At 48.8% G+C, this 20,383-nt stretch overlaps 2 protein-coding genes across 2 annotated transcripts in view; one reads left to right on the top strand and one right to left on the bottom strand.

Annotated features, from left to right (window-relative positions):
- PES1 (pescadillo ribosomal biogenesis factor 1) overlaps positions 1-20,383 on the bottom strand; it is a 426,838-nt gene that overhangs the window by 276,487 nt on the left and 129,968 nt on the right. The window lies entirely within an intron of this gene.
- LOC134505878 (zinc finger protein 34-like) lies at positions 11,496-18,816 on the top strand. The gene is made up of 4 exons (XM_063315814.1): positions 11,496-11,519; positions 12,894-13,092; positions 14,621-14,734; positions 17,290-18,816. The coding sequence occupies exons 1-4, from the start codon at positions 11,496-11,498 to the stop codon at positions 18,804-18,806; spliced, it is 1,854 nt and encodes a 617-aa protein (XP_063171884.1). The 3' UTR covers positions 18,807-18,816.

Genomic DNA, 20,383 nt, shown 5'->3' with positions numbered 1-20,383 from the left:
ACCTTATCTGCCAATGTCTGTAGGTTACACCAGTGTTTCTCAACCTCAGCAACTTTAAGCTGTGTGGATACTCCCAGAACTCCCCAGCTAGCATCCTGGTTGGGGAATTCCGGGAGTTGAAGTTCACGCAGCTTAAAGTTGCTGAGGTTGAGAAACACTGGGTTAACACGACCGTTTGGAGGCAGATACGCAACGTCTGGCTGAGATCTCGGTGCTCGCGTGGCGCGAGAGGCAGGTATCAAGGCGAACCAACCGGTAGGGAAGAGTCCGCGGCGGATCCTTAGCTGGAAGTGGGCAAGGAAGGAAGCCGCGTGAAGCCGCCTGGGCTCCAGCAATGAACGGGTTAACCGAAAGGGGCGGGGGGAAAGAGGCGATATCCTCAACTGAGCCGGAGGAAAACTCTGGAGCCCGGATCACTCCCGCCCGGAGACGCCTAGAGATAGGGACGTACATATTCTTCCGGTTATCAGTCGCCGCCCCATGGGGATGCTTAGTTGTTGTTGTTATTGCTCTGCTCCGCGTTTTCAGTTGGGCCCCCGGAAGTGTTGGTGTTCTTCCCCGTGCGTAGGACTACCCTTCCCATCTCCTTGCACAACCACATGGCATGATGGGAACTGAAGTACTTCCACACTTCTGATGAGCGATCTATTGTCTTGGGTTTACGCTCCCTCCAGGTCGCCAGCACAACGTGGTAGGCTTCCGACGAGATATCAGGGAACCCCTGTGGCCATCTAGTCCACCCCGACGGAACTGGTCTATCGTTTTCTGCGCCGGCGGTTCTTCTGCCGCCCGAGGCTGGATTCGCTCGCGAAGAGTGACTTGGAGAAGGGCGACTCGCTGCAAGGGGCGCGGGCGCAGATGTCCGGTCGCGTCAGCCCCGCCTCCGCCATCGCGGGGCGTCCTGAGCCGCCCGCTCGCCGGCAAGCCCGGGCTTCAGCCAGCCCGCGGGGCCCGCCCGTCTGCCGGTTCGCTTCGCGGTCAGCCCCGGCGCGCGGCCTCTTCGCAAGCTCGGCCGTGCGAAGACGGCTGTTTATGCCGCGCGGGCCTCGGCCGCCGGGCTCCTGCGCGGCCTGCCCGGGCAGCGGACCCGGGCCCGGCCCGGCCGCCTCCCCGGCGCACAGGCTCCGGCGGCCGGGGGGGGCGGGGTGCGGAGCGCCGCCTCCCAGCGGCGGCGAGGCAGGGGTTAAGGCGGGCGCGCCCTCGCCGCCGCCCCCGGCCTCCGAGCCGCGCGGGTGGGGCGGCGGCGGCGGGTTAGCGCCGGGCCGGGCCGGTTTCGGTCCCCGCTTGGGCGCAGGCAGCGTCGCTTCCCGTCGCGCTCGGCCGAGCCGGAGGAGGTCAGCTGGGGAAGCCGCCGGGGAGCTGGGAGGCCGCTCGGCCCGGGCGCGGCGCGCGGAGGGCGGCCTCGGGGTCGCGGGGAGGCGGAGAGCCGGCCGGCCGGCCCCCAAGCGGGGCGGGGGCGTAAGGAAAGGGCCGGCCCGGCCGGGCTTCTTCAGCGGGGCGCCCCCATAATTTGGGGCACTACAACTCCCAGGCACCCCCTGAGCTGACTGCTGGAAAGGTGTGTAGGATCGAGATCTGTTCCCTCAAATCAAATGAGATCCGCTGCTTATTTTCCCAGCCACGAAACGCGTCTGCTACTCTTGAGTTGCCTTGGCTCAAAGGGAGTTTTGTCTTTCCGGGTCTTTTGATTTTTAAAAATATCATCTCAGTTGGGAAAACAGGAGTTTTATATGCTTTTCAGAAGCTGATATTTGAGATGATGGTGATGGGATTATCATCAGTTAAGGCATGTTAAGGAGGAAGATACAGACCACGGGGCCGTTTTCTTAACTTTTTAAAGGTTTCTTTTAAAAAGGTAGATTTAAGAATCCTGCTGGATCAGACAAATCTCTTTCTATTGTAATGGTTTGATGCATTCTTTTGGAAGACATCTGGCTGAATTTAAAAGCTGCTATTCCAGATTGTACTACAATTTATTATCTATCTGTTTATTAAGTAAGTTGGCCACCATCATCAACTCCTGGTGACATGCAGTATCTTCCAGTGGCATTAAAATGTCCATGGTATTAATAAATAGGGTGAGGATTTCTATGACATGTTATATTTTTTCTGGAAACTTTATTTGAATTTATAAGTAAGTTAAAACATGTTTTAGAGTAATCTGGTGAGAATTAGATGCTTTTTTATTTTGCCTGAAAAGTCATATTTTGACTTTTTAAAGGTGTTATGTCATATATCTGCTTAATTTTGTGACACGTCATATTTTGGTCATACTTTGGTCATTGGCAACCCTGCTGATAAGCCAGCAAAGAAAGTGAGAATCTGCCCTTTTTTTTCCTTTTTCTCATTTGCTCCCCAACTCAGGTGTGTGTGTGTTCGAGGTGGTGGAGTCACGTGAGAGCTGCAATCTGATTTCTCCATGCCTAAAAGTGGATGTTCAATGAGTGTGAAATTACGGTGTCTTGTTCAAGAATTTGGGGAGCAGATTTTTCAGTAGCGATGGTGATATTTTGTTTTATAAATTGTATGAAGTTAAGGTATCAGCCCAAAAGCATTTTAATATTCAACAACGTTGTGATTACGAAACACAAGAGCTGTTCAGCAAGATTTACCTTCACTGAGAACAGGCAACATCTCCTTTTCGAGAGAGCTGCTTCTTCAACTGCAGGTTCATCAAATACCCAGTCAGAATTTTGTAAGGATTTCTGTACAATGATGGTTACTTCAAATATTCCCTTAAGGAAATTAGGTAGTGGTAGTCACAGGCATTTTTTGGAGAAATACACCAGTCACCTGATTCCAAATGAATCAACTGTAAGGAAAAATTACATCTCTGCCTGCTATGAAGATGTGTTAGAAAAGATAAGATCTGCTGTTGGCAACAATAAGATATGGGTTTCAATAGATGAAACAAGTGATGTAAACAGAAGATATGTAGCCAATGTTGTTATTGGCATTCTGAAATGTGACAAGCCTGGTGAAGTATTTCTTCTAACATGTGAAACTCTACAAAAAGTAAACAATTCCACTTTTGCTATGCTCTTTGATGATTCTATGAAACTACTCTGGCCAGATGGTATAAAAAGGGGAAATATCCTTCTCTTTGTAACATGCCACTCCATACATGTCTAAAGCAGCCAAGGGACTTAAACTTCTTTATCCGAAAATGATCCATATCACATGCCTTGCACATGGTTTACACAGAGTGGCTGAGGAGATTCGAAGCAACTATCCTGAAGTAGATAAAATAATTTCGAATGGGAAAAAAATGTTAATTAAAGCTCCACTTCGAGTACAAAAGTTCAAAGAAATTGCTCCTACTTTGACTCTCCCTCCCCAACGTGTCATGACACGTTGGGGGACTTGACTGGATGCGGCTATGTATTATTTCACAAATTATGCTTCCTTGCAGCGGATAAAGAATTTGACTGTTGTGAATCTTCCTCCATCAAGATTGTGCAAGATTCCTTTTCTAAAACCTTGGCTGGAAACTTAGCATATATAGGATCTAACTTCAGTGGATTATCAAGAGCAATCACCTGCCTTGAAACTGTAGGAATGGAACTTAGTGATGCACTGAACATTGTAAAACAAACTGAGAGTGATTTAAAGCAAGCAAAGGGGAAAGTGGCTGAAAAAATTAGTGATAAACTGCAAAGAGTGCTGCAGTCAAATCTGGGTTGTTCAACACTTTGCAAAGTAAGTAATGTTCTAAATGGACTCGAAGCAAAATTTGAAGACTTCGAGCCAGAATTTTCTCCAGATGAGTTTGGTTTTTTCAAATTTGTTCCTATAACCTCTTGTGATGTTGAACGGAGTTTCTCCAGATACAAGAACATCCTGGCGGACAACAGAAGGAGTTTTGAGTTTGATAACCTCAAGATGCATGTGGTCATCCAATGCAATTCTGCTGTTAATGAAAACTAATCCAGGGATGACCATTTTACTCTCAAAATGTTCATTTGATTCCTTCAGTACTAGCACTTCTGCACTGGAAGTGAAGAAGGATAAACGTGTGTGTGTGTGTGTCTGTGTGTGAGCACAGATTTTTAAAAATTGGGTGCTAATTTCAGAAAAATTGTAAAGTCATATTTTTGCTTTAAAAGTCATATTTTTGGTTTCATTGGTCATATTTAAATGGTTTTAAGGTCATAAATGCTTACATATTTCTAACATTTTAGGCATAGAAATCCTTGCCCTATTAATAAAATTAAGGTAAAACTTGAAAAAAAAGTATGCATGTAATAAGTTACATGAAAATACATGAAAAGCAACTTCAAAAATACTTTAAACAAGTCAGTGGCAACTATCATAATTCAAACCCTCTTCTACATGTAAAAAAACCCTTTTTTAATAACTTTATTAAATTTTTAAAAAGATAAAATCTAACAAACTAATAAAGAGAAGGGAACAGAAGATTGTCAACTAATACTATTAATGATCAAATCTATATATCATAATTTCATTCTTTTCTGTTTCATGCAAAAAGTCCAAAAGGGGCTTCCAATTCACCATAAAATTAGTCTTTCTCTAATCAAAGCTGTCAATTTTGCCATCTCAGCCTCCATTAAAAAACAACAACTTATTTTTGAGAATTTTGTGAAATGTGAATAAAGTAGGAACTGATGGTAAACCAGAGAATACGGTACAATCAGTATAACTGCTGACCTGTTGTACCAGTAAGAGAGCCAGGTTGGTGTCATGGTTAAGGCACCAGGCTAGAAACCAGGAGACTCTTGATTTCTCGTCCCGCCTTGGGCACAAAGCCAGCTGGGTGACCTTGGGCCAGTCCCTCCCTCTCAGCCCTAGGAAAGAGGCAATGGCAAACCATTTCTGAAATCTTGCCAAGAAAACTGCAGGGACTTGTCCAGGCAGTTGCCAGAAATCAAGACTGACTTGAAGTTCACACAGTATTGATATTGTGTGCCAAGAGCATCTGGTTAGAGCAGTGTTTCTCAACCTTGGCAACTTTAAGATATGTGGACTTCAACTCCCTGGGGAATTCTGGGAGTTGAAGTCCACATGTCTTAAAGTTGCCAAGGTTGAAAAACACTGAGTTAGAGCAAACTGGGTGGGGTGGTTCTTACAGGAAATTAGTAGAAAACAAGAAAACAGGCAGGGACAAAGTGAAATTGCATCAACTTGTGGCAGGAAGATACTTTTATTTTAGGAAATTAATAGAAGTTATTGTGCAGATGCTTGGTGAAATAAACATGTTTTCAGATGGGGATGAAAAGCCTCCTCTTCCATGCCCTTGGCTCCTCTTCTAAAACTATCCAGTAGCAGGGAATTCCGTAAGCCAAAGATTTTATCAGTTGCTGCCTTTTATCCTTCTGATCATTTTCTCTGTTAGAAGCAGAGAAAAATTATCTTTCTCTAACTTGGACTTGACAGGACTTGCAGCTCAACGTATCTGCAAACAGGAGTGTTTGACATTTTTTATTCTTCCCTGCTCTGATTTCTAGAACCTTGGCAACTTTAAGATCCTGGCTAAGGAATTCTGGGAGTTAGGTCCACACCTCTTGAAGTTGCGAAGGTTGAGAAACACCGGTCTAGACACAGGCAGCCTTTTTGTGACTCCACATTTTATATTTGAAGGAGAGGCAAAAGCCACAGTGGACAAGTTGGCGATGCCATGCAGGCAAAGTGGCATCATGCGTAGAGGCAGAGCAAGGATTTTCTCTCTTTCTGGGTTGGGCAGATTACTGTTTGTCTTGGGCTCAAGCTTTGCAATCTGTGTTGCCTGTTTGTATAGCCTGCTCTGCAGTTCTTTTGTTTTGCAGTGAAAAATGATAGGAGCCTATCCGCAGTCCATTTTTAATAATCATATGCAACGTTAACTTTATCACATAGCTAACATTTATCAAGTCTAAAATAGATTTACAGTGAGGAGAGTGTTAGCCACCTAAGTGCTGCTGGGTGGCTTCGGCTCTTAGCAACTCCATGGATAAACTCCAAGGACGGTCCTGCGATGGCTTTGAATCCATCGATCCGCTGTTACCTTCCCCTTCTGTTTCCCTCAATCTTGCTGTAGTAATTTCTTCCAGATCACCATCCACGTGCACCCCATGACAAAAGTATATGAGCGTCTGCTGGTCAAGAGTCAGCATTTATTTGGTCCGGGACCACTTGTTCTCCTTGCAGTCCGTGGTGCTGTTAGTAGCCGTCTCCCAACCCATAATACTATGACTGACTTACTAAAGAGTTCTTTGATATTTAAAAAGTGATGGTGAATCATTTAAATTGTCTGTTTTCCTGCTTATAAAATAAATGCAAAACCAACTCCTTCAGAGTTTTGTGTTGGCCATGTTAAATTGTTGCATGATAGCATGCAAAACCCCTTCAAGTTCGGCTCAACTCTGCTGACCCCATGTCCAACTGGATTCCTAGTGGCTGTACGGATGCAGCCACACACTTCTCTAGACAGGAATACAGTAACGATTTGCATATTCTGGCATACTTTCTTCCAGCTTCCCATTATAGCCTCCGACCCTGAGATTTCCTAGTGGTCTCCCATCTACTAGCCAGATCCAAAATGTATCAAATTGGGGAAGAAATCAAGATATGGCCTGGATTCCATGTGGAAGAGGGCTTGCTTCCTGATCAACAGCAAGAGAATAATGAACAAGGATGTCAGGAAGACATTAAAAGATCTCCCCAGATCTTTTAATAAAGCTTGGGAGAAAACAAGATGGGGTGGGCACAGGCTGCATAAGACTCCAAGTTGAACTAGATCTGGGTATCTGCATGGACACGCCGGTTCAGTTTTCTTGGCAAAGTGATTTTACTGTTGAATTCTTCCAGGCTGTTTTTCCACTTCTCAAGTCTAGACTGCGACTCCCGCAGATCTCCCATCCACTCCTAACCAGGTCTGTCTGAGCCTGTTTAGTTTCCAAGCCCTGACAAGGTTAAGTGAGCCCAAAACACGCGTTGAGCTTTTAGTATCTCCGTCGCAAGAGCAGTTGGGCGCTTCCCACCTAATGTGCCTCCCAGGATTTCTGAGCGCGGCAGGCGGTTCAGCTGGTACTGCGTATGCTCAGAAGATGCCCATGTGTCCAGAACGGCTAGATTCCTGCTCTCTGCCTTCTTGTTCTACGTTTTGAAGGGCGTGCCATTTTTTGTCCGTTTAAGGAAAAGTCATGTATGAACCCCGCAAGCCTGAAGGTGTTTGCTCAGCAAGACATGCTATGTTTGTTTCTATGCTTACTGAGAACTTAATCTTGAAGAAATACGCTTAGAATTGGCATATTGAAAAGGAAACAGCATGCAATCCTAACTTTATTTTCTTAGAATGCATATATTGGATTTGATGCAATTTTCTAAAATATCCTAAATATACGAAGCTAAGCTTTTCCAGCCTTCTTCAGAATAGGAAGGGGGAAAAAATCTTGTGTTTATTTGCATATGTTAATTCATAGCAATATGTGCATGTTTTTAAAATGGCCTATTGTCCAACATGCAGCCTTGCCACCTTGTCTATTTGCACATGTGAGCTGATTTAAATGTGTGCATATTTATCCTTGCCGGCTGCTGAGCCCAGCAGAGGCAGGAAGCAGGCATTCATCCTTCCAGTGGTTGCATCTGGATTTGGTTTCCACCCTTCCTGGAGCAGATGAATCAGGGATGCTGGGAGACCCCAGCCTTAGGGAGCCTCGGTTGCCACGGTGTTATATGCTGCACCCAGGGAAGGTGATGAAACTGTCTCTAGGGGTCTGGATTTTCCGAAAGCACCCTGAAAATTCATTGTAAGGTGGGGGTAAAATGAGCTCTTCTAAGGTAGAGAAGTGCAGAGCAACCTGGATGGCGGGAGGGGGGCTGCCCTTTCGTAAAAGTTGGGCTGGGGGCGCTGGGGCAGGGCACAGTGCTTGGCTGCTGATGGTAGAGCAGGAGAAGAAAAAAGGGAGGTTCCAGCATCGGCTGAAAGTTGGGCGGCATCAGCAGGCTGAACCTCTTGGTTCGGCTGAATGTTCTTTTTTGCAGTAGCATTCTTCTCATGTAGAAAACTAGCATGTCAGGTGAGAATGTTTCCCTGAGGAGCTAGTGCTCTCTGTGAGAGGATTTTGCGGGGAGGGTGCATCTCTCTGCTTAAGCAGGAGAGGGGAAACATTTTGGCTTTGTTGTGTGCAGCTCTCTCAAGGCTTCTCTACCCATCACGCAGTGGGAGGGGGGGAGACTTTGGATTACATCCCATCAGCCTGCAGGTGCAGGCCCCATTTTTATGATTCATGCTGTGCTGGAGGCAGGTGAGAGATTTGGGGAAGGGCGGAGGGAAGCTCCAGCCAGCACCCCTCTTCTGAGCCCCAGCACATCACAATGCTGCAGTGCTGGCCGGGAGGCCGCCATGGAAACACCCCAGGAGCCAGAGGCTGTGGCTGATTTGCATGCTTAATCGAGCATTTGCTCATGATGTTTGCATAAAATTTGCATGCTTGAGGTGCCCCCCTCCTCAGCCCGGCTTTTGAATGCTCTGACATCTACAGCTGGGATGTGCGCGCGTGTGTGTAGGATTTAGGCAAGGGAAATTTCTTAAGATGCTTTTGAGGTGGCTGTTTCCTAAAACTGATCTCATTTACACGTGTGCTTTACTCCCCTCTGCCCCCTGATAAGGGAGCAGTGGGGAAGTAAAACTCATAAATTGTGGCTGCCAACTTTCCAGCTGGCCACTTTAGCTCTGCCTCTAAGAAGCACTTGATGGGAAGCCCTTAAGATCTGTGAAAAAGTGGCTTGTTCACTCAGATCAGTTGGCAACTATCAGTGATTGCTACCGGAAGAAAGGAAAATGGTCCCACTAAAGTATATATGGAGAAATAAGTTGTTTTTTCTGTGCTGAACCAATTGCCAAATAAAAATATTTCATCCAGGATTATTATTAACAACGTAGAGAACTCACTGCCACTGTATGTGGGGATGGTAGAATCTTGCAAGGGAAACTAAACTGGGGGAGAAACAATGGCAGGGAGTCACAGTCCAGTAGAACTTCCATGTAGTGGAAGTGCTTGGCTGAGCTAGCGTTTGGCTCTCAAATCTTCATACACTCTTTCCCTATTAATGCAGGCTGGCGTTTCTTTATACAATATTTTTTCAGATTCAAACAGCAGAGGAGTGAGGCTGAAGGCTGTGACGTTAGGTCAGTGTGTCTCAGCCCTGGCAACTTGAAGAAGTGTGGACTTCAACTCCCAGAATTCTTCAGCCAGCCTTGCTGGCTGGGCAATTCTGGGAGTTGAAGTCCACCCATCTTCAAGCTGCCAAGATTGAGACACACTGCGTTAGCTATCAAGTACATAATGTCATAGAAACTGGGGACAAGTTGATTAAGCAACTCACCATGTGATTTGCATAATGAGATAATATAATATGAAAAATAGGCTATCTAGATTTTGGGAGCCTACTTTTGTGGTTACAAAGCTGAGGCTGGCAAACTTCAGCTGATCTTGAGCTGTGCTAAATATTTACAACGGTGTCAAATGTGCTGGGACAAATTTTCTTCCTCCTCCCGCCCCCAGGTTGGGAGATTAGATGTTTGAGGATTCTTTGCAGGAGGGTGTGAAATGCCATTTTAGAACATATACAACAGTTTTTGCATGTTTCTTGAGAAGAGTAGGAACTCAATTTTCTGAAATAATGGTAAGATGGCGTTTTGGAGCTAAGAAGAAAAGAAAATAAATTTGGAGAGATAAATGAGGCCCTGGGATTTAGGAGGCCGCCATTTGTGGTAAATGAGGCTGTGGAACAGGTGGCATGTGAAGGGAGGGAGGAAGGGAAGGAAGGAAGGAAGGAAGGAAGGAATGAGAGAGAGAGAGAGGAGGGAGGCAGGAAGGGAGGGAGGAGGGGAGGGAGGGAGGAAGGACAGGCTGGGGTCACACAATCCTTTTAACCAGGCCAGTGAGCATGCACTAAGCTTAGTTAGTTGAAATCCTGCTTAACGTGTCTGTAGTCTTTTGTGGCTTAGTATGTTGCATGAACACTGTCCATTTGGTCAGTCTACAGTTGGGTGCATTGTACAAACCCAGATAATGGGTTAATTTAGTAACAAAGTGAAGTTACCCTAATGTCTAACAACCACAGTTGCATCAAAATCATGCCCTAGGAAAGCAGTGGCCTGCTTGGGCGCCTGCACGTGTTTCCCTATGCACGAGAGGACTGTGGCTTTGAAATATAACAAAAGAAAAGTACGCTTTCCCGTTATCCCTTCCTGAATCTCAGAAGTGTCTCTCCCCACCACGTTTACTCAGGAGCAAAGCAGAAGCTTTCTGCTTGCACCCAGGGGCCTCTTTCCCCCTTGTGTCTCTGCAAATGGCCCTGGGACTTTTTGTCAACTGACTCCATCAATTCCCTCCCTGGAGGGGCGGCCAGAGCAGCCCTTGGCAGCTGCCTTTGGCCACCCACCGCTGTCTCTCTTGACCACCCCTTCGCTCTAGGAATGGGGAAAGCCAGCAGGAGCCATCAGCTCCAGGCGCTCAGCGTGACTTTGGCAGGGAGGTGTCCTGCTAGGATGCTGAGGCCCAACAGCTGCCAGCTGTGCCCAGTTCTACCACCCTGCCTGGCCCAACACCATCAAAAAGTGCCCCAGGTCTATTGGCAGCAGTGGCCAGACCAGAATCCCTATGGGTGACCAGTCCCTTATCTGCGCATGCTTTTTTATCCGTTAGTTTGATGCCCTGCCTTTCCTCCACAGTTGGGGGACATAGACCCTGTCCTCTGTTTTAGCCAGGTCACAATAGTCCAGCTCAGGGATGGTGGCCTGGAACCTGGGCCTCCCCTGTTCCTCCTCTGATGCTCTTATGGTGACACCTTTTGGGGTAGAATAGCTGGGCAGAGCTTAGCACGCCTGCTGGTGCGCGTGGGGCCCCAGGAGAAAGCAGGGCAGGGATCTGCCGGTTCAGCTGAGTGGACCTGGAAACTGAGGAACAGGCACCTCCGTTGTGGGTGTGTCCTGGAAGTGGCTTCCCAGGATCAGCTCTCTGCCATGTCCTGCCGTGATGGAGAGGAAAGCTTTGCAACTTCCCCTTATGCAAATGAACATTGGCACCTGCCGTCGCCCTCGCCCATCACGGGTCTGATTTGCATAAACTTTGTGCACAAAGTTTATGCAAAGCCACCACTTTTAATTTTATTTATTTATTTATTTGTCACATTTTTATCACCGCCTATCACGAGGGACACCGGGCGGTTAGTTCCCAGGGTCCCACCTTTTTTAGTTCTGAAACCTGGACTGGTACAAGTCTGCATGGTGTTAAAATACACACTTGTCTTTTCCTCCCATCTCTTTTTCTCCTCCCTCCCCTCCCCTGCCCCCCCCCCCATAGCAAGTCATGGAATTGCAACCATCCTGCGAAACTCTGTTTTCAGGCTTGCCTGCCCCACCCAAGGGCTGCCTATTGCTTAGGAAGAAACCGTCCTGCATTAATTAGCTGCCATATTGATTCTGCCCCCTCCCCCGTGCAAGAAGGAGGTGTCTGGATTTCAGGGAGACTGGCAACTCCTCGCCTCTAGAGATGGCTGGATCCACCACCCTGCAGGTAAGTCTGTCCTCTGCTAAACCAGACTTCTGCCCAAACTCCCATCCCGTGGAGCATCTCTCTAATTCCTTTGGTGGTGTGCATGGCCGTCACTGGATCCAGATAGGGGGCTAGCTGGAAAAAGGGGGGGAGGTGAGTTAAGCGATTGCTTCCCAACTAAGAAAGTCACCAGAGCAGAGGGCTTCTGAGCTTGGGCTGAAGAAGGTAAAAGGAGACACCCTAAGGAGATTTTATATCACGCACAATGTAGAAAATAAGGCGAGAGGAACATTTTCCTCCCCTTCTCACAGTGTTAAATATCAGAGTCATCCGCTGAAAGTCAGTGCGGGGAGATCTGAGAAGAACGCAAGGAAGGTGTTCTTGATGTGATGCAGAATTAGGCAGTGGAATTCTCTGCCACCAGATGTGGTGTGGCTGCTAATTAAATGGTGTTAAAAGGGAGTTTTTAAAGGAGTGGGGCTCTTGAGGGTTGCTCCCAGAATTACAGGCAAGACGGCTTAAATATCATCTCCTTGGGAGAGAAAGGAAGAGGGTTTGTTTCATCCTTTCTTCCTGCTTGTGATGTCACCAAAGCCTCCAGCCACCGTTGGGCACAGGGGGCAGGACTAGATGGATTCTCAGCCTAATCCAGCTGCATGTGCTCATGAATTTAAAATTTAAGTTTAGAGCTCAACCCTGCCATCTGATTTCAGTATTTTAACCCAAAGCTAAACTACATGGGGGAAATCTCGTTTCCCATCCCAACATTATACAGGTGGTCCTTGTTTAGTGACTACCTCAGACAGCGACCGTTCAAAGTTATGATGGTGCTGAAAAAGTAACTTTGCGACCAATGCCGGCATTTACAACCTTCACAGGTCTGTAAAGCAAAGGAAAGCTGGTCAGATCATAAGCACTGTCTCGGTCACATGATTTTTCACTGCTTTGCTTAATGATCAACTTGCCAGTCCCAATTGTAGTTGCTAAATGAGGACTACCTGTAAAGGGATGTTGTTTCCTATCTTCAGTTCACAGGGGCAGTCATTCAGTTCTTGGTAGCCCAAGGCTGGTTTGAGCACCAGCATCAACAAATGTGCTGAAAGCAGAGAGCATCTGGTAATGCAGAGCTAAGTTCAGCCCTGCAAAAACTGCAGCTTTCTTTTTTTCCAAGTTGCGAGATGCCTTTGAAAAAGTGTGGGGAAATTAAAAAAAAAAAGTTTCAGATGGGGGCTGTGTAAATTTGGCATTTCAAGGCACTTCTCTCCACAATGAACTCATTCCTGAATCCTTCCAAATCTTCTTTAAAATTGTGGTATAAATTATGCAAATTGGAGAAATGAAATAGAAAAAAAAATAATGTCCCAATGCTGTTGTTTGCTCCGTGTGGCACTGTAGCGGCTGCCACCCCCGAGGGATCGAGGAGGAGGACCGGCCGGCACTGGTGCGCCTGGGCTCCTTCCTCACGGCGGCCCGGTGACCTTTGAGGAAGTGGCGATCTACTTTTCTGCAGAAGAGTGGGCAGCACTAACAGACTGGCAGAAGAGCCTCTACCGGGACGTCATGAAGGACAACTACGATGCCCTGGCCTCTTTAGGTACCCGTTTTCCAGTGGGGTGCTCCTGATAAAAACACCGTGTGGTATTTGGTAGGCGAGCTCTTCCAGCATTCCAGAGGGAGTCCAGGGAGGGGCCAAACGACCTCTAGAGGGGAAGCTGGGCAGGCGTCGCCCACCTGAAGATGAACTATCCTTCACGCCAAGCGAGGGTCTTGGGGACATCCTGGACATGTCCTTTTCTTTGAGACCATCCATGGCCAGCTCGCTGCACCCCAAGTCTCACCCTAAACTCTCCTCCTCTCTACTCTGAGGGCTGGCTGAAAAGGATGGGAGATAGTTTGGCTCTTGAGAAATAGTTGTAGCAGCTCACACTGGATCTGCACAAGTTTTTTATTTTGGCCCTGTGACGGCTACGCCGCCGCCCATTTGCACGGTGCCCTCCCCGGCCTGCCCTGTTTCCTCTGCCTGTTTGGGATGGATCTGTCTGTCGAGCAATAGGTGGCCCCCCTGAAGTGGAAGGGGTGGCCCCTAGAGGGGGGCGAGAGGCTGCCTTGCCTGGGCCGGAGCCTAGGGAGGAGGCGAAGGCAAGGGGGGAGCAGGTGGGCTGCCCAGGTTTGGAAGGGGGAGAAAGGGAAGGGCCCGTCGCATCTCGAGACCTCGGAAACGAACTGTCGTGCTTGGGCGCCGCCTGACCCTCTAGTTCAAATGGGCCCCGCAAAGAGCGGGGTGCCCCTCTGAACAAGGAGTAATTAGAACATAAACGTTGCTTCCCCTTTGAGGGCAATGCTGGTGCTTTTGCTGGGGAAGGGGCTCTCGGGGTGGTCTGCAGGGTGGGATCCCAAAGGTCAAGGGGGCAGCCGCGACACTGATTAATAAGGAGAGCTGAAGAGTTAGAGATGCACGTAGACACAATGGGCTGGAGTGTGGAAGGAAGATGTATTTTAAGAGACAGTGATAGGTTGTTAATGCTGAATATACTTGCTGGGGATGAAGGGGGAGGTTTCCTCCTTTTTTCCTCCTTTTTTGGGGGTGGGTTCCCTGCACTTCTTTAATTTTTTTTCTTTCTTTTTTTAATGTAGGTTGGTATTAGGTTTTTATGTTAGTTTTATCTGTTTAATATAATTCTTAATAAAAATTATTGAAAGAAAAGGATGGCAGCCATGATTGGTTGCAATCAAAGCTCCGCCAGCTTTTTATGTGTGTTGCACGTGTTTGTGTGTTTGGGTGTGTGTATGTAGGCTGCACATAAAAAGCAAGCAGAGCTTCAGGGGCACCACTGTGACTGCCATCCTGACTTTTTTGACCACGTCCTGCAGACACCCCTGGGGCTGGTGGTGGTTTAGTGCCCTTGTGCATGTGCAAAGTTCTCGGGGAGACAGCAGCAGTGTGAGATGGTTTTTGGGGCCTTGCCCCTCTTTGCCCTCAAGCAGCGCCCTTGTGCCTTGGGGATGCAGTGGACAGGCGCTCCTCTGCGGCCTCTGCTGTGGCTGGCTCCCCCCAGGAGGGCAGTGAAGGGGAAAGGATTCACTCCCCCTCTCCCCCTCCCCTCCCCTCCCTCTCCTCCCAGGTCTCGCCGTCCAGCCCCCCAGCATCCTCGTGCAGAGCGAAGGTGGGGAGAAGCCCTGTGCGGGCAGAGCCCAGTTCCCAAAGTCCAGAGGGGATTCACAGGACAATTTTGGGGGTACGTCTGAAGCTGCAGATAGGGTGGGGTTCCTGCGGTGGTAGTGATTTGTGGGGGGGAAGTGTTGGGGATGGCCAGCTCGCAACTGCCTTGTAGAATCAAAGTGCTGGAAGAGGTCACTTAGTCCAACCCCTGGCTCAGTTCAGGACCTCTGACAGTCAACTTGTAGCAAAGGAGAACTTACCACATCCTGTGGCAGCCTGTTCCCCTGTTTTAATCTTCCCTCTTGGTACCGCTAGCTTTCCACGTTTTTCCCCATGCCCTCCAGCTGCAGAGAGATTGCCACCCCAGTGCAGGGGATGTCCACCACCACGCTCCTATTGCCATCCATAGCACTGAGAGAAGCGCCTGAGCGGCACAAAGAAGGAAAAGGATTGTGATACTTGTGAAACACCCCCTTGCACGGAAAGAGAAACAGGCCTTTCTTCCAAGGGGGCTGTTTTGGAGGATTTAATTATCAGCAGGTACAGGGACCATATTTTCTTGGAAAAAGTAAAGGACAAACCTGAAAAAGGGGCAAATCTGAAAGAGGTTCATAAGGATAAAAAAAGTTAATTGTCTTTGTTTATAACTGCTTTACAAAGGAAAATTCAAGAGCAAAGCCAAGAAAAACTTCACAAAAATGCATATTCTAATAAAAATATTTAAAAATCAAACAGTATACGTAAATTTCTTTTAAAAAGACAATTCAATTTCCATATTTTTCACATGAATGTGAAATTCTGTGAATTCTGTGACTGTGCATTTAGTGGTCCCATTTGTACGCTAAAAGTTAAATGACCAAAATAAAGGGCAAAAGGGAGTTTTTGAAAAATCAACCTAAAGGACAGCTTTCTGAAAAAAAGGGCTACCCTTTATCATAAAGGACATATGGTCACTGTATCCACTGGGTGAGCTCCAGATCTTTGTTGTTTATTCGTTTAGTCGCTTCCGACTCTTCGTGACTTCATGGACCAGCCCACGCCAGAGCTTCCTGTCGGTCGTCAACACCCCCAGCTCCCCCAGGGACAAGTCCGTCACCTCTAGAATATCATCCATCCACCTTGCCCTTGGTCGGCCCCTCTTCCTTTTGCCCTCCACTCTCCCCAGCATCAGCATCTTCTCCAGGGTGTCCTGTCTTCTCATTATGTGGCCAAAGTATTTCAGTTTTGCCTTTAATAACGTTCCCTCGAGTGAGCAGTCTGGCTTTATTTCCTGGAGGATGGACTGGTTCGATCTTCTTGCAGTCCAAGGCACTCTCAGCATTTCCCTCCAACACCACAGTTCAAAAGCATCGATCTTCCTTCGCTCAGCCTGCCTTATGGTCCAGCTCTCGCAGCCATATGTCACTACGGGGAACACCACTGCTTTAACTATGCGGGCCTTTGTTGTCAGTGTGATGTCTCTGCTCTTAACTATTTTATCGAGATTTGTCATTGCTCTTCTCCCAAGGATTAAGCGCCTTCTGATTTCCTGACTGCAGTCAGCATCTGCAGTAATCTTCGCACCTAGAAATACAAAGTCTTTCACTGCTTCTACGTTTTCTCCCTCTATTTGCCAGTTATCAATCAAGCTGGTTGCCATAAACTTGGTTTTTTTGAGGTTTAGCTGCAAGCCAGCTTTTGCACTTTCTTCTTTCACCTTCATCATAAGGCTCCTCAGTTCCTCTTCGCTTTCAGCCATCAAAGTGGTATCATCTGCATATCTGAGATTGTTAATGTTTCTTCCAGCGATTTTAACTCCAGCCTTGGATTCCTCAAGCCCAGCATGTCGCATGATGTGTTCTGCGTACAAGTTGAATAGGAAGGGTGAGAGGATACAGCCCTGCCGTACTCCTTTCCCAATCTTAAACCAGTCTGTTGTTCCGTGGTCTGTTCTTACTGTTGCTACTTGGTCGTTTCTTCAGGAGGCAGACAAGATGACTTGGTATCCCCATACCACTAAGAACTTGCCACAATCCAGATCTTTAAATCGGTAATAATGCAGAGAAAAAACCGCAAAGCGGCTTTTCTTGCTTCCGTCCAATGAGTTTAGCTGCTCGGTGAAAAGTAGGATTGTGTGCAGACGGTCCCTGGACTTCACACTTCTGGAAAGGCCCATTTTGCAGTTGTTTGCCAACTGTCTCTGGCCTGTTGAAAAGCAAAGTGCCAGCCAGCTGCCAATGCCCCTGACGTTCGTGGGAAACAGACGTGACGGGTGGCTGTGTTTGAGGGTTTGGCTCCCTGCTAAAAAACAGCCTCAGATGGAGTTGTGCCTCCCTGAAGTTTCCGCCTTTGAATCAAATGCATTGCTACCTTTGAAAATTAGGCTGAGGTGCTAGAGAGCCTGGGGGAGGGGAGGAGTTGGTAGAAAGCCCCTCCAGCGTTTGTCTTGTGGGAAATGCAGGGCTGAGACTGGCCATGCCCATGGAAGCAGATGCGTGGAAAGTGCGTCCATCGCTACGGGGCCTGTTTTGTGAGAACTACCCCTGGACACACTCAGAATTTGTAAGGTGCCCACTTGCCCCCTCCCCAATAACTTGTTTATTTTTGTTCTTGTGCCTCTGTGTAATGCTTCCATTCGGCCTTTTGTTTCAGCAGGTGGCCAGCCGGCAGTTAAACAGGAGCCTGCTCTGGATGAAGATGGCACAGGACTGCCGTGCTGCCCGCTATACCTACAGGCCTGGGAGGGGAGCTGTGACCACGGATCCCCCTGTGAGCAGCCTGTGTGGCCAGAAGGCCCCCTCAGGCCTGACTCTGCGGTGAGCGGAGCGACAGCTCAATCTCCCTGGGATACGGGGCCCAAGGGGGCAGACGGCACCATGGTGGGTGAGCAGGCTCTCCCCGTGGAATTTCAGGCAGCCCCTCGGGCTGGGGAAAGCAGTTCCTGGCCCCTGAGCGTCCCCCAGCCCAGCACCCATGAGGAGATGCTGTTGATCTGTACCCAATGCCAGAAATGTTTCCCCGCCCATTCGGCTCTCCACATCCCGTCTGTGATGCCCCTTGGAGCACTGGGGCAGGTGTGCCCTGAATGTGAGAGTGGCCCTGTTAAGAAACCCCCAGCCCCTGCTGGTCTCCCAAGCCGAGCTGGGATGCTGCCCTGCACCTGTGCACACTGTTCCGCGCCGAGCACCCGCCCGAGGGGGGCCCTCAAGGAGGAAAGGCCCTACAGATGCGGGAGGTGTGACAAGTCCTTCCGATACGCCCATGAGTACACCTGGCATCAGAAGGTGCACGCTGGAGAAAAGACGTACCGCTGCAGCGACTGCGCAAAGGTCTTCCGGCACAAACAGGAGCTGATGTGGCACCAGCGCACCCACACTGCGGAATGGCCCCACAAGTGTGCCACCTGCGAGAAGAACTTCCGCTTCAAGCAGGAACTGACGTGGCACCTGAAGACCCACTCTGTGGAGCGCCCCTACAAGTGCCCGGAGTGCGAGAAGAGCTTCCGGTACAAGCAGGAGTTCATGTGGCACCAGCGGGCCCACGTGGGCGACCGGCCGTACAAGTGCCCGGAGTGCGAGAAGAGCTTCCGCTTCAAGCAAGAATTTGCCTGGCACCAGCGGAGCCACGCCGGGGAGAAGACTTACCGGTGTCCCGGCTGCGAGAAGAGCTTCCGCTACAAGCAGGAGTTCATCTGGCACCAGCGAATCCACACTGGGGAGCAGCCGTACCCCTGCGCTTCCTGCAGCGCCACGTTCACCTGCAGGCAGGAGTACATGCGCCACCAGCGGCTGCACGACGGTGAGAAGCCCTACCAGTGTCCTCACTGCGAGAAAACCTTCCGCCGGGGCTCCACCCTGATCCGGCACCGGCGCGCCCACATGGGCGAGGGGCTCTTCAAGTGCCCCCACTGCGAGCGGACCTTTGGCCAGAGTGCCAACCTCCTCAAGCACCAGCGAACACACGCCCTGAAGAGCGAGCCGCTGGGGGCAGCCTCGGAGTGGAAGCCCTGCCTGCCAGGCTCGGGCAGCCCTGCCCCGCAGGACGCCATGCACAGCGTGCTCAGCCTGAAGACGGTTGCGGTGGGGGCCCTGCTCCTGCTCAACCTGCCAGAGCCCAAACGGCGGAGAGATCCGGGGGCCGCGCCTGATGCTTGGGAGCCTCAGACGTGACCCGACTCGTGTGGGGCCTTCTTCAGACCAAGGTCCCTTCAGCCCAGGAGCATGGGCGTTGCTGAACAGTTGTGGGGGTCCACTGTGGCCCAAGGGGGGCCCTGAGAACAGGTTTTACAAGCCAGATGCACTATTTGTCGGCTGGGGGGTGATTTCAGAAGTGGCTATGTTCAAACCAGAGTGGCGGGCGGGCCCCGGATCAAATCTAAATGTTACTTGATTTTATTTGAACTGAGCTACAGTCAAGCCGAATAGTTAAATACCGTTGCTCGTCATACAGTCTGTTTGAGTCATTCTCTGTCAAAGTTTGGAGTGGCCAAAGCTGGGTTGTGGCTTTGGTGGTGCAGCACGCGTGTCTCTTACACATTATACAGTCAGGCAGCGTTGTCTGGTCCAGGGGGAAAATAAACGATCCCAAACCCCCATTTGAGGTTGGGGATCTTTTGGTCAATATCTCTCCCAGTGTATCCAGGAACAGGAGGGAAAAACTGAACAAAGCCGGAAATGCGTGCTCCCATTAAGAGCACGAAGTCTTCCAAGTTGGCCTATTTCTGACTTCCAGCTCCGGAGCAGTGCTGGGGGGCTGTTACTATCCCTGCCCTTCCTGCTTGAGAGTGACACCAGAACAGAGTTGGTTGTATTTGCATCTGAGCCAGCAAAACAGTTCTGTGTCTCTGGTGAGACCTTACGTTTTTATTTTTATCTTTTTGAGGGCCAAGGCGTATTTGGAATTTGGTGGCTGAATATACTTGACTTGGTAACTTGAATTAATCCATTTTCCGGGACTGCACAGCACTTTGAGCCATAAACTGACCCAATGGATGAGATTTAACCCAGAGGCTAAACCACACACTGACCAAAAAACCCCACGTTAACTGAAGTTTAGAACTAACCAAGTTTTCCCATACAGAGCCAATGCAGTGATTCTGTCTCTTGCTGATCTGGTTACGCATGTTGTACAGATGGAGCTGTTCAACTTTCCAACACAGGACTCAAAACTAGACAGTGTTCCGTGTGCTTGCAGAACACCCCCATTCCTTGGTGTGGCTCACTGTGATCTCAAGTCTTTTAGCAGCTGGATTTTGCAACTTTCCACAAAACTCTCCCTTTGAAAGAGACTTAGGTTCTTTCAGGCTCCCACCTGAATCCCAATTCTGTGATTTTGCCATCTGTTTTGAATCTTTGTCCGTCCTCCAGGCAGGTATCTGTGAAGTGTCTGCTGAGCTGTCCTTTGGAAGTTCCATGGCTGGCTGGGGAATTCTGGGAGTTGAAGTCCACACATCTTAAACGTTGTCAAGGTTGAGAAATGCTGATCTAGTTCATCCTGTTCTAGGCCAAGCAACCTCCTAACACGGATATTAAAATGCACCTCCCAATGTTGCTCTGGAGGAATATAAGAGGAGACTTCCGACCATTCCTCTCTCTCATCCCCTTCATTTCTGAATCTCCAAAGTTTCAGAATGGTTTAGTCAATGATGGTCAGTTCTGAACCTCAGTTTCTCCAGTGGGTGCGTTTGAGCTGGTTGAGCTACTAATGCCCTTCCCTTTGCTCCTGTGTCTCATGACGCTTTTGCTAG

The sequence above is a fragment of the Candoia aspera genome, chromosome 15 (assembly GCF_035149785.1).
Source record: "Candoia aspera isolate rCanAsp1 chromosome 15, rCanAsp1.hap2, whole genome shotgun sequence".
Taxonomy (NCBI): domain Eukaryota; kingdom Metazoa; phylum Chordata; class Lepidosauria; order Squamata; family Boidae; genus Candoia; species Candoia aspera.
This window is presented reverse-complemented; position numbering and strand designations above follow the sequence as displayed.